The 19182-nt window shown below is 38.9% G+C and overlaps 1 protein-coding gene across 2 annotated transcripts in view; it reads left to right on the forward strand.

Annotated features, from left to right (window-relative positions):
- Positions 1-19182, forward strand: part of LOC125404339 (phosphatidylinositol 3,4,5-trisphosphate 3-phosphatase TPTE2-like) — a 122647-nt gene that overhangs the window by 76557 nt on the left and 26908 nt on the right. For both annotated transcript variants that reach the window (XM_048440154.3, XM_048440155.3), the window contains exons 19-23: positions 4543-4603; positions 5365-5446; positions 5959-6047; positions 11504-11565; positions 13059-13139. In XM_048440154.3, the coding sequence (XP_048296111.3) occupies positions 4543-4603; positions 5365-5446; positions 5959-6047; positions 11504-11565; positions 13059-13139 (375 nt within the window). The remainder of the gene's footprint in view (positions 1-4542; positions 4604-5364; positions 5447-5958; positions 6048-11503; positions 11566-13058; positions 13140-19182) is intronic.

Here is a 19182-nt window from a genome sequence, read left to right on the forward strand (position 1 = left end):
TCTGTCAGATGATTTTGTCTGATTCCAGTTTCCAGGTGGATTTATATATGTTTTTCTTTGGGTTCATCTTACTACTTAGCTTCTCTAGGATCATGAACTATAAGCTCAATGTCCTTTGTTTATAGCTAGTATTCACTTATGAGTGGGTACATACTATATTCATCTTTTGGGGTCTGGTTACCTCATTCAGGATAGTGTTTTCTAATTCCATCCATTTGCATGCAAAATTCAAGATTGTTTTTTACACTGAGTATAACTCTAATGTGTAAATGTGCCACATTTTCTTTATCCATTCTTTGGTTGAGGGGCATCTATGTTGTTTCCAGGTTTGGGTTATACAAATAATGCTTCTATGAATATAATTGAACAAATGCCTTTGTAGTATGATTGAACATCTTTTGTGTATATGCCTAAGAGTGGTATTGCCGGATCCTGAGGTAGGTTGATTCCCAATTTTCTGAGAAACTGTGGGTCTCTGCACCTACCTCTGTCAGTTGCTGGATGAAACCTCTCTGACGATAATTGGGTCAGGCATCAATCTGGTCACAGGAGACAGCCAGTTCAGGCTACTTATACACACTGGGAGTGTACACTGGGGTCCTCACCGTAGATTCCTGGGAGGTTCCTCTGTGCCAGACTTCCACCCAACTCTGAAATGCCCCCCAGCAGTCTCTATCAGTGCCCCCGCTACGTGATAGTTCATGTTCCCATCCCTAACTGCCCTTAGTACACTCACAAAATCTCTTTTATTTTCCCTTCCCAGGGAGATCTGGGTGTCCCCCAAGAATCCTCTTTGTTACCTGGTCTCTCTGGGTCTATGAATTGTAGTATAATTATCCTTTATTTTACAACTAGTATCCAATTATGAGTTATTACATACCATGTTTGTCTTTCTTAGTCTGAGTTACCTCACTCAAGATGATTTCTTTTCTAGTTCCACTCATTTGCCTTCACATGTCCTTGTTTTTAAAACAGCTGAGTAATACTCCATTGTGTGAATGTATCACATTCTCTTTATCCATTCCTCAGTTGAGGGACAACATCTAGGTTGTTTTCAGGTTCTGGCTATTATAAATAAAGCTGAGCAAGTGTCTTTGTGGTATTATTGATAATTCTTTGGGTATATGCCCCAGAGTGGTCTTGTGGTAGGTTGTTTCCCAGTTTTCTAAAATACCACCACACTGACTTCCAAATTCTTGGTACAAGTTTGTGCTCCCTCCAACAAAGAAGGGGTGTTCCCTTTCTTCTATATCCTCTCCAGTATGAGCTGTGGCTTGTGTTTTTGACCTTAACCATTCTGACAGGTATTAGATGGAATTTTCAGTCATTTTGATTTGCATTTCCTTTATGGCTAAGGATGTCGAACATTTCTTAAAGGGTTTCTCAGCCATTTGAGATTTTCTTTGAGAATTTTCTGTTTAGGACTGTACCCCATTTTTAATTGGATCATTTGATTTATTGGTATCTAATTTGTTGAGTTCTTTATTTCTGTACATAAATTATATCATTTCTCTAGATAAGTTTGTTTCTCTAGATAAGTTATATTTGCTTGGGTGGTATTTGAAGTCCTCAGGCCAACTCAATAGTTATATCAGAAAACAGGTAAACAGGTTGAGTCAAATATGGATATTATACAAAACATCAAATCCTTAAAATCAGTTTTTGACACTGAATAAAGTGTAAAGGGATTAAAAAATACATCAGGAACCTAAGCATATATGCAGCATCTTTTTCTTTTTTTCAAGACAGGGTTTCTCTGTAGCTTTGGAACCTGTTCCACTAGCTTTTATAGACCATGCTAGCCTCGAACTCATAGAGATTTCCCTGTCTCTGTCTCTTAAGTACTGGGAATAAAGGCACCACCTGGCTGCATGTATCTTTTCCATGTAAAATTAGCTATTGGCTATACATAGTTTATGTATACACTATGTATTTGCTACAACATATACTTCATAGGATCATGTGTTTGAATATTTGTTCTCCAGCTGATGGTGCTATTATGGGCAACTTTGGAACCTTTATTACTTGATGCCTTGCAGAAGGAAGCAGATCATGGATCAAGATTTGGGAGCTTGATAACCTACTTACCTACCTCCTGCCCACTCTCTTTGAAGACCCACACTTAATGCCATGCTTCTGTACATGGACTATAAACCAAAACAAATAAACAAAACCCTTTTCTCCCCAAAACTGTTTCTTGTCAGGTATTTGGTCACAACAATGGGAAAGGAACTAATACAGAAAATTGGTAACAATAAGTGGGTCACAGAACTATAATAAACATGAACAACCTTAACTTTTATTTGCTATGTAATTATATTCAAAACTTTATATTTTTATTTACAATTATATGATAATTATAAATATTTAATAGAAAAGATATGACAAATGCGATTTTGTTAAAAAGGTCTTACATTTAAAAAAATCTCTAAGACCCAAAGCATTAGGCCACAATGATTATTGTGATTTTTATAAAAAGCAATTTTATGTGGTGGGTAAAGAAGCTAATGGAATTTCATTTGAAAACAAAACATACTTGAGTTAATAAATTCTGAAAAAAAACAGAACTCAAAATGTTTCACATAGGGAATAAATAACATAAATGTTTTAATATGTATATTTGATTTTCCATAATTGAAGTTCTTCATATTTAGGTAAATTAAATAACCCAAACTCAAGGTTTTTCCATTTTAATAAACAATTCCTGTAACATGAAAAGAAATTTATTACAAGATTTCTTTTGGTAGAAATACACTCCTAAATTAAAATAATGGTATATCTGGAAGATGTAAGATAATGTAAACTTTCTATGCAATTTCTAGTTGTGTGATTAAAAAGCAATTTTAATCATTTTTTTGTCTGCATTAAATGTTCTGCTATCCTGAGGTACATTCCTTTGAATCTGGAAGAGAAACTCCAGTAAAGTCTGTCCCTACCGAGGCCAGTCATCATCTTTAACTTCCTCATAGAACTATTATTACACCCCTTTCACATGTCAGTATGCTAGCAGAAAGGCAAGCATAGTTAGCAGAGGACAAATTCATGGTCCTGTAAGGAAAGAAAATCAAAACAGCAATCTTCTTTGATGTGGAAATAGCAAATGCAATAGAGGGAAAAATAGTCAAAAGTCCAAATAATTTATAAAAACAGAGGCCAAATTTGTATTCTACACCAGTGCAGCCTTGTTTGAAAACTTCTGCTCTTGGAGTAAAGATTTAACAACTACAGTTATTTATCTTTAAAGCCATGTCAGCACAATCAGAAGTCATCAAGACTGGACTACTGCCTGAATTGGAACTTCATGGCTCATCACAACCTCTTCTGAAGCTTAAATCCTACTATCTTCTTTCATTTGTGTTCTATAATATGATGACCAACAAAAAAAACCCTCAAAATTTAGAATGTTGTATTATATGACAATCTAAAACATTCAAAACAATGAAATAGTTTAACTTATTTGAAGTGCACAGAAGTTTTTCCAAAGGCTTAGAAAAGTCCAATTATGTGGTGTGTGATGCAAATGAGAGTGGAATCTAACATTATGCCTCATTACAATATTTAAAAAAATTTTTTAAGACAAGGTTTCTCTGTAATAGCTCTAGCCATGCTGGAACTAGCTATGCAAACAAGGCTGGCCTCACGAGTACTGGGATTAAAGGCATATGTAACCGCCCAGTTACAATATTTTTAAATTGAAAGTTCCCTACAGGAACACTATGTGTAAACATGGGTAAGATAATCCCAGATTTGTTTTGTGGAAACTTTTGAAATAGCTAACGTCTTCAGGGTAAAGTTTTCCTTCTAGTATCTTCTACAGAGCTGTATTTGTAGATAGATAATATTTATGCTTGGCTTTGTCACAGATTTTTTTTCCTCTATCTATTGTGATTGATAGTTTTATGGTACATGGTAGTAGTCTGGGCTGGCATCTGTGTTTCTTAGAGTTTGTAGAACATTCATCCAGGCCCTTCTGGCTATTCGAGTCTCCATTGAAAAATCAGGTATTCTTCTAATAGGTCTGGTTTTATATGTTATTTGGTCTTTTTTCCTTAATGCTTTTAATGTTCTTTCTTGTTCTGTACTCTGTACCTTTAGTTTATTGATTATTATGTATCATGGAGAATTTCTTTTATGGTCACATTGTAGTCACTCTCAGGAAGGAGAGAAGGAGTGTATGACTAGAAAATAAAGCCTCAATACTTTCTCCCAGTAACATACTTCCTTCAACAAACTCAGCCTCCTAAAGGTTCCACTACTTTCCCAAATTACACCACCAGCTCTGGGACCCATTGTTCAAACATGTGAGCTTATAAGGGGCATTCAATTCATGTTATGGAAGAGGTTAATATGAGTATCCAGCGTTCTTTACTGGTGGAATACATATGATATAAAATCTTTGTAGCCTCATATTAAGGGAATTTTCTAGAAGATGCCAATGAGAAGCAGGTAAATAATAGTAGCCATTTTTGGTTACTCCTAGGTGTTCTCTACTTACTTCTATATAACAATGGATATGTAACATCTGTGTCTGTCTTTCTTTAGGAGGTTGTGCGGTTCCTTGACACCAAGCATCCAGACCACTATCAAGTCTACAATCTCTGCAGTATGTATACGGCTCACTTTTGTATTTCTGTGGATAGAGAATAGATTAGTTTTGACTCCTCTCTTACGTTTTATTTATTTGTAAGTATTTAGTGGCAGAGAGTCAGAGCAAAACTTCCCATCTGGTATTAACTTCATGTGGTAGGAACATTAGCTCACCAAGCACAAAGCACTCTGTGAGGGAGGCAGAGGTGAGCCTAGAAGGGCAGAACAGGCAGAGCCAAGATGAACCATGTTAGAGAATATCTGTTCTTAAGTCAGAAAATCTTTAGTTCCTTCTAGGTTACGTTGAAGGTGCACTCTAACCTACATGGAGTAGGTTGTTATAAGGAGAGAGTCCTGAGTTAAGACAAAAACAAAAGGGCAACCCTTTGGAAATATTATACCTCAGTACCACCCTGTCTCTGGTGATTTGTTCAATGCCTGTAAATTAATGACCATTTTTCAGGAGCCAACATCTCCACCAGCTACATTTGTCTCTGTTCTGTGGCTTCTAAAACTCACCACGATGTACTGAGAAGGCATTAGAAAGCTGAAGTTGAAGCTGCCTTTACAACTTGAGTTTAGTTTGTCGGAGATGAAATATCACCAAACATTTTTTTTTCTTTTTTGCAATTCTGAAAATATTGTTTTTAGAACAAACAGAAGACAACTTTTGAAGATAGATAAGAAATTTTCTATTTGAGACTTTAAATCTATTTATAATTTTATTGTTTACTATGTGACTAGGCATAGATGTATGACATATATTATTTATTTTAGGTGAGAGAGCTTATGACCCTAAGCACTTCCACTACAGGGTCCGCAGAATCATGATTGATGATCACAATGTCCCCATGCTTGAGTAAGTTTTACTCCATATTGACTGTCAGAAAAGGGCTAAACACCTTGGGTTCAGTTTTCAAAAATGATTATTTTGGAATTTTTTGATAGCTAATATAAAGCCTTTATTGGTTTACAGGCTCTAGGAAAAAGGGTTCACAACTCCAACCCTTCACTTTGCTTTTAATTTCACTGGAGGTGCAAAGTTCATGAATAAAACATATCTTCATTCGTCATCCTTGCTGATATTAGTCACTGCTTTCTCTGCTTCTTGTTCACCAGAAGCAAGAGACTTACAGTAGCAACATGAACCTCAGAGGCTCTTCCTGAAACAAAGATTCTCTCTGTGTAGGGACAAGGAATTGTGATTTACTAGAAAAAGAATAAAATGGATTTAAAGGGAAATTTATGGAGCAAATAACCAGATGTGTTGATGATATGATATGTAAAAGAGCCCTTGTAATCACATGGGGTGGAAATTAACATGACCCCATATCCTTTTTAATTGAATGAAAATCTCATTTTTGAATTCAGGGAAATGCTGTTATTCTCCAAGGAAGTAAATGATTGGCTGGCTCAACATCCTGAAAATGTTGTGGCAATTCACTGTAAGGGAGGAAAAGGTAATGCTGCCTATCTTTCATTTCCTTTTTGAAAAGAAACATGCATGAGTTTCTAATCTGTTGTTAATCATATTAATCATTAACACTTTAAAATACTGGCTTTAAAACAGAAGGAATGCAAAAAGAAAGGGAAGGAAATAGTGGAAGGGAAGAAAGGACAACAAGAGGGAAGGAAAGAAAGAGAGTTAAAGAAGGTTGGAAATATTTTCCCCTGCATACTAAATATTTGGATTATTTTACTCTTAACTTGACAATGTAAGTCTGTTAAAATACCAATGATATTTTTTTATCTTTAGCATAGAATAACACATTATTTTAAGGCTATTTTTTGTTTAACTGGCATAGATTATATATATTTATGATATGCATTATATGTTTGTAATAATATTTACTGTGGAGTGGCTGAATACAACTAATTAACATATGTATCACTTTATCATACTTATTTTATTGTGATTAACATGCTTTTTCTTGATGACTGGTGACCGTGAGCATTTTTATATAACTTGATCACATGTATGTTTTCTTTTGGAAATACCTTTGAACTCTACCTTTTTGTTGGTTTTATTATTATTGCTGTTATTTGTTTAGAAAGGTTTTTTTTGTTTTGTTTTGGAATTGTTTGTTTCTTTTCCTTGAGACAAAGTTTGTATAACTTTGTCCAAAACCCAGACAGTCCTTGAACTACCTATGTATTCCAGGCAGGCCTCCAACTCATGATCCTCCTGTTTCCTTCCAAATACTGAGATCACAGACATGATTACTAACCATGTTGCTGGTTTATTTTAGAAAAGATGTACTCTTCTTTTATTTAACTTTATTTTTTTAAATGATAGAAAGCAAACCATCTTCTTTCATTTTACATGCCAATCTCAGTTCCCACTCCCTCCCTTCCACCTTGCCCCCTACTCCACCCCCATTCACTCCTCAGAGAAAATAAGACACTTTGCTTTGAGAAAGGTCCAAGGCCCTCCCTACCATATCTAGGCTGAGCTATGTATCCATCCAAAGAGAATGGATTCCAAAAAGTCAGTACTATCAGTAAGGATGTGCTGTTAAATATCACAGTATTAAACAGTATCAAAAAAACTCACATACACTCTCTCATACCATACACATACCACACACATATACACACAGTACTCACACACCACATGCATTCACATACAATACACATGCACACAGCATACACACACTCACACACCAACACACCACACACGTACATACACACATTCAAATACCACAAATACATACTCGCATACCACATAGACATTATTCACCACCACATACACAGCTGTCACAAAATCAACCAAGTGCTCTCTAAAAAAATTTCCTAGGACTCTAAGCCCTTCTCGAGTTCCTAGTTGGTGGAGATAAATTGCACAGATCAGTATAGAAAAGATGATCTCAGGGAGGTCAAAACAGTCACTTAGCCCTAAACAGTGGAGACAGTGAATATTGGTGGCTATTAGTAAGTGGAACCCTGTAGGCTCCTCAAAAACTAAAACATTTAGCAAATTAATAACCTCCAACCAAAGCACTTTTCCAGATAATTGGGCCTAGCATGGAACCAATTCATCTTCACCAAAACCCAAACTCAAATCCCTTTTTATTCACACAACAAAGCAATCAATCAATGCTACCATTGCTGTATACTAAAGCATTACCTAGCCACTGCTTGGATGTCCCCAGAGCTCTAGCCATTAACTCAGCTAGCCACTAGCAGCAGTTGAGCTGACATCACTTCAAATGATGTACTAAAATGAGATATTTAATGAGATACTCTCCATCCCTGAAATAGATGGCAGTGATTCTTGGGGTCAGGTTCTTTCTCTTTGATGACTCTGCCATACTGCTACGGGTTTTGAGGATCCTGCTATTTACCATTCTACTGAAGATCCAAGGTACAGAAATTGGCGCAAGGAAGCATGTTTGTGCAAAGTCTGCCTTGAAGAGGGCAAAATTGAGTACCTGACTCAAATCTTTATCTCAACTTCCAAAACAAAATGAGACATTTGTGCAAGAAAATACTGTGTGTGTGTGTGTGTGTGTGTGTGTGTGTGTGTGTGTGTGTGCAGATGGATGATGGGAAGGAAATTCTGGGCCATTAGCATAAGAACTGTAATGACTTTGAAAGCAGTCTGGACTGCATGAGACTACAAGTAATTTTTTTTAAATTAATTAAGAACTTTTAAATGGAAAGAAAAATAGGCATTGCAAATGCTAGATGGTATTGTGGGTGTTTTGTTTCTATCAATTACAAAAGCCAGGTCTGTAAGAAGTACTTTAGTCTTGGATTTCCAACAGAGCTAATTGTCTTTACCATCACTGCAATGTCAGCATTGAGACGGAAGAAAAGTCCACAGTATAATGGTGAGTTCCAAGTGCTTCCAGAGCAGTGATTTGGGATACTTCTAAACTAAAATATTTGGGACAAGTGTAACATGAGGGGACCAGTTTGTTGGGGTTTCTATTTCGCCTGATACCCCACAGCTGGCAAGCCCCAAAGAAAATCACACAGAGGACTCCACTGATTGACTCATTAGCTCAGGCTACTTATTAGCTCTTACAACTTATGTTAGCCCATTATTTTATCTATGTTAGCCACAAGGCTCAGTACCTTTCTCAGCAGGGCAGCTTACATCATGCTTCTCGGTGGTCTGGGCAGGAATGCGGAGAGAGCTTCCTGTTTCCCAGAATACTCCTATTCTCATCTGCCCAGCCTCTTCTTCCTGTTTGGTTGACCCACTTATACTTTTTGCCTGGACAATCAGCGTTTTTTTAAAACATGATTGATAGACAGACAATTCTCCTGCACCATTTCCCCCTCTTTTTTTCTAAACAAAGGAAAATATCCATAGTCCATTTGTTGGGAATGTGGACGTAGTATTCCAGGCTACTTCCAGCTGGTTGGGGGCACCGATAATCTTATGGAGACCGAAAGAAAATTTAGAGTTATAATCAAGTCCTGACTGGAGTATCTTGTAAGTCTTGATCATCTCAGGCAGCAGTCTTGAATCTGTTTTGGATATAGAACTCAGACATCCAGGCCATCTGTTCCTACCAGAGATTTTTCAGGTGGTCTTCCTTGATCAAACCAGATTTTTCTTATCTCAGAATGAATCCACAGCCTCTTATTTTCTGTGGAAACAAAAGCAAAATCTCTTCTCCAAAGTAAAATACCTTTTGACTTCAATTTTGAAGTCAAGGTATTTTCAAAATACCTTTCCTGGATTAGTTCAACAGCATTTATAAGCAAATACCTTTTAACAGCTGTTGCTACTTCCTCAGCATCAAACAATTCAAAGAGCGCATAATAGCATACATTATCAAGATTCTCTGTATATTTTCCATTTTTATGAGGCTTTACTTTAACCTCTATTCCTTTTATTTCTACTTTTACTTTTAGAGACAGGTTCTCTGTATATCTTTGTCCTGGAATAACTCTGCAGACCGGGCTGTCCTTGAATTCACAGAGGTCTGTCTGCCTCTGCCTCCCAAACTTTGGGATTAAAGACATGTACTACCACACCTTGAAGTCACAGAGGTCAATCTACCTATGCCTCCCAAGTGTTGGGATTAAAGGTATATACCACCACACCCAAGTACTCTCTTTCTTTTTTTAAGAACTTTAACCTTTTTTAAGCCTGCATATATATTTTAACACACTATAAACCATTGAGAGTTTTTTTTAATCTCCCCCTCTTTACTGTATATCTTTCCTTTTCTGACTACATGAGTCTTCAAGGAGAAGATTAAAGCTGTGGCTTTGATGGCTAGATGCAGCTCATTTCTTAGCTTTCCAGCCTCATGGCAGAGGTACCGCTGGAGCCATTTTTATTGCCACAACTCTGTGGTGTTTCAAGGTCCCTGCCAGCAAGCAAGCTGCAGCATTCTGCTCACAGACCACATTCAATTGGACTGCCTGCCTGAAAGAGTCAGAGTTTGCCCTGGCAGGACAGCCCTGAAAGCCAGCATTTTAAAGCAGTGCAGCTTTTTTCCTGCTACAGTTGAAAACCAAAAAGCATGCATTCAGCTTTTCATCAACATAGTTTAAGTGTTGGGTGGTAGGACCTCTTAAAAGAGCTTCTAGATTTTGCAGCTAAAGCTGAGTCAGTAAGCCTCTCTTAAATGAGAGCACTTGTCTCTAGCGAGTAGAGCCCGTCTGAGAGATTGCTGCTACCAAGAAACCATACACAATGCTGTCATTTTGTACTAGAATTACTTCTCAAGCTGTCTCAGGCTTTATGTGAATGCAGTTATTCACATGGGTGCCATTCTGTAGCATGAGGGGGCCGACTTGTTGGGGTTTCTGTCCCGCCCAATACCCCACAACCAGCAAGCCCCAAAGAAAATCACACAGAGGACTCCATAAGATTATAAACTGATTGGCCCATTAGTTCAGGCTATTTGTTAGCTCTTATAACATATATTAACCCATTATTCTCATCTATGTTAGCCATACGGCTCAGTACCTTTCTCAGCGGGGCAGCTTGCATCATGCTTCTCGGTGGTCTGGGCGGAGGGAGCTTCCTGCTTCCCAGAATACTCCTGTTCTCATCGCCCAGCCTCTACTTCCGGTCTGGTTTACCCACCTATACTTCCTGCCTGGCCAATCAGCGTTTATTTAAAACATGATTGACAAAATACAGACAATTCTCCCGCACCAGACAAGCACATTTACTTATGCAAAATGCATTTTGAGAATTTCTGCTTTAGTGCAGAAATTGACCTTGGGGTTTCTTCCTCAATTGTCTTTCTTCTTAAAATGTATTCTGTATTAATGTTTATGGTCTCTCTCTCTCTCTCTCTCTCTCTCTCTCTCTCTCTCTCTCTCTCTCTCTGTGTGTGTGTGTGTGTGTGTGTGTGCATGTATGGTGCATGTGTGGAAGTCAGAGGATGATTTTGGGGCATTGATTCTCCCCTGTGGTTCTGGGGATTGAATTTAGGTTGTCAGGCTACCACCAGTAGCCTTTAAGTCACCCACCCACTTGGGTGTGGCCTCTTATACTATTTATGCCAATGTAAAGAGTGCATCAGGCCTCTTTTCTGGCTGCAGGATTGTGATCTGTGAATATACTCCTAAATAAATAATCCACTATTATTCTCAATTCTGAGCTAGTGTGGGATTTCTTTTAAGTGTCCTTCTTCATCTTTATCCACTGAGCCATTTTGCTGGCTCTCCACCTTATTTTTGAGACAGGGTCTCTCACTAGCCAACTGTTTTGACTACTCTGGCACTGGCCAACAGACCTCTGAATTTTGACTCCACCCAGTGCTGGCATCAAGGTTGATACTAACATGACAGCTTTTTACATGGCTTCTATGATCTTAATTCAAATCCTGAATCTTTTCTTTTCAAGAATTAAGCCATCTTCCCAGGTCTATGGAATGAGTTCTTAAGTTGAGCACTACTATGAACAATGATTCTTTAAATAGCCTTCTTTTCTTTCTAGGAAGAACAGGAACCATGGTTTGTGCCTGTCTCATTGCCAGTGAAGTAGTTTTAAAGGCAAAGGTATGAAAAGGCATCTACTCTGCTGTGGAATGAATCTACTTACTCTGAAGCATCACTGTGTTATGATGATTCTTTGAGCCATGGCTCATAGAAGAGGTGTTTTTCAGAAACATCTGGCTTTGGTACCCCCTTGTTTAATGCGCAATTTGTAATTGACCTATCACTTGCACTGGGCCAGGACTAGGCTGAGGTCAAAGAGACACAAAATCTAAGGGAAAGCACAATACTCCAGTAGATATCTCTCCTTAGGCAAAGTCCATGTGTGGGAGATATCTGACCTCACTAACAATGTCTGAGGAGACAAGTTGTGCTCTTTCCAGATACTTAAAACACATTTTTTTCTTTTTACATTTATTTTTGTGTGTTTGTGTTCTCTTTTTTCACTGTGTGGGTTCTGGACTTCAAACTCAAGTCATCAGTTTTGGCAGGAAGCTCCTTTACCTGCTGAACTGTTTTGCTTGTCCTGTTTTCACAGTTTGAAACAGAATTCTGTCATTTGCCTTCAGGGGCTTGCTGGGAGTTTAGCACTTACAAACTCTGTTTATCTCTCTTATAGTCTGTAGAGGAGGATCTTTAACTTATAAACACAACAACTTCCAGAATCCCACCACCTTTTCTGTTTTATAATCGAGACACAGGTTTTGAAAATGAGTGCTTTATCCTGATTTCCTGTAGTCCCTGGAGGCTGTGGGTGATACCATGCCTGCCCTAGGACTATGCCTGGGAGCCAAGGAAATAGGTGAAAGAAAAAAAAAGGTGTCCTGAGACAGTGTTTTTAAAATTACAAATCAATAATTAATGAAATGATAAAATCAACTTAATGGAGGGTTAGGGAGATGGTAAAGGGCCTGCTGTACAAGTATAAGGACCTGAATTCAGAACCTTAGCACCCACATAAAAACATGGTAGCATGTGCCTGTCCATAACTCCATGATGGATGGGTAGGGAACTAGAGAGAGGTGGCTCACTGGAGATCACTGGACATCTTGCCTAAGCAAATCGGAGAGCTCCATTGGAGAGAGTAGGGAGATAGACCTGTGGGTGAAGAGCCCATGGCTAGAGCATGAAGACCAGAGTTCAGATTCCTAGCACCTATGTGAAAAGCCATGCACACACTGTGCATGTGTGCTCCTGTAACTTCAACACAGGAGGGTCTGCAGAAGTGCTTGCTGGCTTGCCAATCTAGTTGAATGAGTGAGGTTCAGATTCAGTGGTACCCTGAATTAACCTACCTGGTTCACTGACTGGTGTATGACTCAATTTCCTTGTTTGTAAAATGGAAAATAGAAGGGTTGGGCCAGATGCTTTAGCCTTTCCATGTATTTATGAGTCTTCAGTATAAAGACATCCCTGATGCGGCTTTCTATCTGGGCTCTTTGGGACAGCCACCACCCAGAGACTGCCATCTTAAGGAAGTCAGACTCCAGGAATTCCTGGATTAGGAAAACAAAGAGTGCAGCTAAACCATTCCTGTGTTGTCCTCTTTCCCATAGGAAAGTCTTTACTTTTTCGGGGAGCGGCGAACAGATAAAACCACCAGCTCTAAGTTTCAAGGAATAGAGACCCCTTCTCAGGTAAAAAAAAATCTCTGTTTTGAGAGTTCTACGGGAGGGCAAGAGGCATCAACACTTGTCATTAGTTTCATGTCCCACCCTCCAAGTCTGATGACCAGTTGTTGACAGTGCTCAGGTGCCCTGGGTCAGGCTTTTCTCCCTCCCTGAGGCCCCACCTCAGATGCAAAATCTGTGGTCTACCTAGAACATTCTACTTTACATTTTATATTTCTTAATTTTTCAGAGTTAACAAATTGATTTTCCCTTCCAAGAGTAGGAGGGTTCTGACCTAAAACCATCCTATAAAATCTACTACCACTCACTTTCCTGACATATATTCAGACACATGAATAAATCAATCCCTAAGGAACATCACAGGAACTGTTACTGTAAGAGTCGTGTGTTTGTATCTATGTGTGTCTGTGTGTGTCTGTGTGTTCCTGTGTGTCTCTCTGTATGTGCCTGTGTCTGTGTCTCTCTCTGTGTGTGTGTGTGTGTGTGTGTGTGTGTGTGTGTGTGTCTGTGAATATGTATTGTAAGGGGTAGGAGGCAGAGAGAGAGAAAAAAATATATTTTAAAGAAGATAGAGCCAGGCAGTGGTGGTACATGTCTTTAATCCTAACAAAAAAGCAAAAAAAAGGCAAAAGCAGGTAGATCTTTGACTTTGAGGTCTTCCTGGTCTACATAGTGAGTTCCAGGATAGTCATGGCTACACAGCAAATCCACGTCTCAAAAAACAATACAACAAACAGAATGAAAAGAAGAAATAAGTACTTTAGAAAACACGACTCAGAGTCAGCCATGGTGGCTCGTGCCTATAATCTTAGAGTGAGGCAGGAAGATTGCATTTTGAGGTGAGCCTACATAAACCCTTATCTCTGATATATTTATTACATATCAGATAAGATTGTATGTCATATATATGGGTTTGTGTATCTAAATATCACACTTAATTCTATAAACTAAGCATTGTAAAGTATATGCTATTTCCTTCTATTCTTTAAAAAACAGTTTATTATGGAATTTTCTAAATACAGGGAACTAGTGAGAATTGATAGTGCAGTGTATGTGATGTAGCAGTTTAAAGATGGGGAGGTTTGTCTGGTTCAGTTTGGGTTCACAGTCAGCTAGTTCCTTTTTTTGTCCCTGAGGGAGACAGTAGATGAGGAAGCCAAACCATAAAACTCAAATTTCAAACTATAACACATACACAGAAATGGAGCTTGACCACTTTATAGTTATCACACCACTTCAGCCCACCAACATTCATTCTCTACCCGTGCTCCGCAAAACCAAGTGCCACTCTTCACACCTTCTTTCCCTAAACCTGAATTATCTTGAACCAAATTCCACCTGACAGAGTGTTTTATCCCACAATTATTTCAGCATGACATCTGATATAAAGACTCTCTTAAAAATCCCTTAATATCCGTGAAACATGGTGACACTTGCCAGTACTCAGAAGGCAAAGATGGGTAGATCTCTATGCATTTAAGAAGGCCAGCCCAGGCTACATAGAGAATTCCAGGATAGCCAGGGCCACACAAGGAGACCCTGCCTCAAAGCAAAACAAAAACCTCCACAATATCATTTATCAAGGTTACCAGTGCAAGGACTCAGCTATGGTTTTGAGAGGTATTGGCAAGGTCATGGAATAGAGTGTCCTGTGTTGAGTACTGGTGACCTCAGCAGTTGGGTAGTAGTACTTATACACTACCACATTCTATGACTTGTGAATCACTCTACTGGATACATTACTGTTGCAAGGAGAGAGGGCCCACTTGTTTATCCTGGTCACCCGGCTAGCTTAGCCCAAAATAACCACACAGAAATTGTATTAATTGAATCATTGCTTGGCCCATTAGTTCTACCCTCTTATTGGCTAATTATCACGTCTTGATTTAACCCATTTCTTTTAATCTATATATCACCACGTAGCAGTGGCTTATTGGGAAAGATTCAGCATGTCTGTCTCTGGCATCTCCATGGCATTCCTTTGACTCTGCTTTCTTTTTTTTTTTTGAGAGTAAATTTTATTAAATTATAAAAGTTTCCATTTCCGCCCCTCTTCCCAACACCCTCCCACTCCCCCCACTTCCTCTCCTCCACCCTCATCATCCCTTAGGGCAGTCAGGGTTTCCTGCCCTGTGGGAAGTTCAAGTTCCTCCCCCCTCCCTCCAGGTCCAGGAAGGTGAGAATCCAAACAGACTGGATCCCCAAAATCCAGTATATGCAGAGGAAACAAGTCCCAGTATCATAGTCAATGGCTTTTCAGAAAGACTTCGGGCCAGCCACATTCAGAGAATCCGGCCAAATTCTGAGAATCTGGTTAGATCACGTCCTCGTTCAGTCCCAGTCCAACTGGCCTTGGTAAACTCTCATTAGATCCGTTCCCTTGTATCAGTGGGTGATAGCATCCCTCGCAGTCCTGATTTCCTTTTTCATGTTCTTCCTCCTTCTGCTCCTCATTTGGACCTTGGGGGGCTCAGTCCGGTGCTCCAATGTGGGTCTCCGTCTGTATCGCCATCCTTCGCCAGATGAAGGATCTATGGTGATAAGCAAAATATACATCAGTATGGTTATGGGCCACGATTGGTTCAGGCACCATCTCCTATGTCCAGAGAACAATCTGGGGGATCTCTCCTTGGACCTGGGATCCCATATATAAGCAAGTCTCCTGTAAACCATAAAATGACTGCCTTAGTTGAAATATATTCTTCCCTGATCCCATATTCATCCTTCCTCCCTACACCCCCCATCCCAGGCCACCGAGCTTTCCCCATTCTTCCCCTACTCCCTTCTCTCTAACCCTCTCCCCTTCCCTCAACCCTCCCACCCACCCCCATGCACCCGAGGTTACCTGAGACTCTTGTCTATTTCCTACCTCCTGGCGGATAGCTAAATAATCTTCATCAGGTTCATCTTATTTAGCTTCTCTAGGATCACGAATAATAGGCTCAAAGACCTTTAATTATGGTTAGAATCCACTTATGAGTGAATACATACCATGTTCCTCTTTTTGGGTCTGGCTTACCTCACTCAGTAAAGCGTTTTCTATTTCCATCCATTTGCATCCTAAATTCAAGATGTCATTGTTTTTTACCGCTGAGTAAAACTCTAATGTGTATATGTTCCACTCCTTTTTTAACCATTCTTCTATTGAGGGGCACCTAGGCTGTTTCCAGGTTCTGGCTATTACAAATAGTGCTGCTATGAACATAGTAGAACAAATGCTTTTGTAGTATGTTAGGGAATCTCTAGGGTATATTCCCAAGAGTGGAATTGCTGGGTCCTGAGGGAGGTTGACTACAGTTTCCTGAGAAACCGCCACACTGATTTCCACAGTGGCTGCACGAGTTTGCATTCCCACCAACAATGGATGAGTGTTTCCCTCACCCCACATCCTCTCCAGCATAGGCTATCATTGGTGTTTTTGACTTTAGCTATTCTGACAGGTGTAAGATGGTATCTCAAAGTGGTTTTGATTTGCATTTCCCTGATCGCTAAGGAGGTTGAGCTTGACCTTAAGTGTCTTCTGGCCATTCGAAGTTCATCTGTTGTGAATTCTCTGTTCAGTTCAGTACCCCCATTTTTTAATTGGGTTAATTAGAGTTTTAGTGTCTAGTTTCTTGAGTTCTTTGTATATTTTGGAGATCAGACCTTTGTCTGATGAGGGGTTGGTGAAGATCTTCTCCCAGTCAGAAGGTAGCCTTTTTTCCCTACTGACAGTGTCCTTTGCTTTACAGAAGCTTCTCAGTTTCAGTAGATCCCATTTTTTCATTGTTTCTCTTATTGTCTGTGCTGCTGGGGTCCTACTTAGGAAGAGGCCTCCTGTGCCTATATCTTGTAGACTACTTCCCACTTTCTCTTCTAACAGGTTCAAAGTGGTCGGATTAATGTTGATGTCTTTAATCCATTTGGACTTGATTTTTGTGCATGGTGATAGATATGGATCTACTTTCATTTTTTTACAGGTTGACGTCCAGTTATGCCAGCACCATTTGTTAAAGATGCTTTCCTTCTTCCATTGTATACCTTTAGCTCCCTTGTCGAAAATTAGGTGTTCATAAGTTTGTGGGTTAATATCTGGGTCTTCTATTCGATTCCATAGGTCGACTTCTCTGTTCTTATGCCAATACCAAGCTGTTTTCAATACTGTTGCTCTGTAATAGAGTTTGAAGTCAGGGATGGTAATGCCTCCAGAAGTTCTTTTATTGTATAAGATTGTTTTGGCTATCCTGGGTTTTTTGTTTTTCCATATAAACTTGATTATTGTTCTCTCAAGGTCTGTGAAGAAGTTTGATGGGATTTTGATGGGGATTGCATTGAATCTATAGGTTGCTTTTGGTATAATTGCCATTTTTACTATGTTGATTCTCCCAATCCAAGAGCAGGGGAGGTCTTTCCATTTTTTGGTATCCTCCTCAATTTCTTTCTTCAAAGACTTAAAGTTCTTGTCAAATAGGTCTTTCACTTCCTTGGTTAGAGTAACCCCAAGATATTTTATGCTCTTTGTGGCTATCATGAAAGGTGATGTTTCTCTGATTTCCCTCTCTGCTTCTTTATCCTTTGTGTATAGAAGGGCCACTGATTTTTTGGAGTTGATCTTGTATCCTGCCACGTTACTAAAGGTGTTTATCAGCTGTAGGAGTTCTTTGGTAGAGTTTTTGGGGTCACTTATGTAAACTATCATATCGTCAGCAAATAACGAAAGTTTAACTTCATCCTTTCCAATACGAATCCCCTTGATCTCCTTATGTTGTCTTATTGCTATTGCTAGAACTTCAAGCACCTTATTGAAGAGGTATGGAGAGAGTGGACAGCCTTGTCGCATTCCTGATTTTAATGGAAAGGCTTTGAGTTTCTCTCCATTCAGTTTGATGTTAGCTGTCGGCTTGCTGTATATTGCTTTTATTATATTTAGGTATTATCCTTGTATCCCCAGTCTTTCCAACACCTTTATCATAAATGGGTGTTGAATTTTGTCAAATGCTTTTTCAGCATCTAGTGAGATGATCATATGGTTTTTTTCTTTCAGTTTATTTATATGATGGATTACATTGATAGATTTGCGTATGTTGAACCAGCCCTGCATCTCTGGGATGAAGCCTACTTGATCATAATGGATAATTTTTCTAATGTGTTCTTGGATTTGGTTTGCCAGTATTTTATTGAGAATTTTCGCGTCAATGTTCATGAGTGAGATTGGCCTGTAATTTTTTTTTTGGTGGTGTCTTTGTGTGGTTTTGGTATTAGGGTAACTGTAGCTTCATAAAAGGAGTTTGGCAATGACTCTTCTGTTTCTATATTGTGGAGTACATTAAGGAGTATAGGTATTAGCTCTTCCTGGAAGTTCTGGTAGAATTCTGCATTGAAACCATCTGGTCCTGGGCTTTTTTTGGTAGGGAGATTTTTGATAATAGCTTCCAATTCTTCGCGACTAACAGGTCTATTTAGATTGTTCATCTGTTCTTGGTTCAACTTTGGTATATGGTACTTATCTAAAAAAATGTCCATTTCTTTTACATTTTCCAACTTTGTGGCATATAACCTTTCGTAGTAAGATCTAATGATTCTCTGAATTTCCTCTGTGTCTGTGGTTATGTCCCCCTTTTCATTTCTGATCTTGTTAATTTGCATGTTCTCTCTCTGCCGTTTGATTAATTTGGATAGGTGTTTGTCAATCTTGTTGATTTTCTCCAAGAACCAGCTTTTTGATTCATTGATTCTTTGGATTGTTTTCTGTGTTTCTATTTTGTTGATTTCAGCCCTCAGTTTGATTATTTCCAGTCTTCTAGACCTCCTGGGTGAATCAGCTTCTTTTTTTTTCTAGATCTTTCAAGTGTGCTGTTAAGTCTCCAATGTGTGCTTTCTCCGCTTTCTTTAATTGGGCACTTAGTGCTATGAACTTTCCTCTTAGCACTGCTTTCATAGTGTCCCATAGGTTTGAGTATGTTGTGTCTTTGTTTTCATTAAATTCAAGGAAGAGTTTAATTTCTTTCTTTATTTCTTCCTAGACCCAGAGGTGATTTAGTAGTTGACTGTTCAGCTTCCATGAGTTTGT

Source organism: Myodes glareolus, chromosome 6 (assembly GCF_982192425.1).
Source record: "Myodes glareolus chromosome 6, mMyoGla1.1, whole genome shotgun sequence".
Lineage (NCBI taxonomy): Eukaryota > Metazoa > Chordata > Mammalia > Rodentia > Cricetidae > Myodes > Myodes glareolus.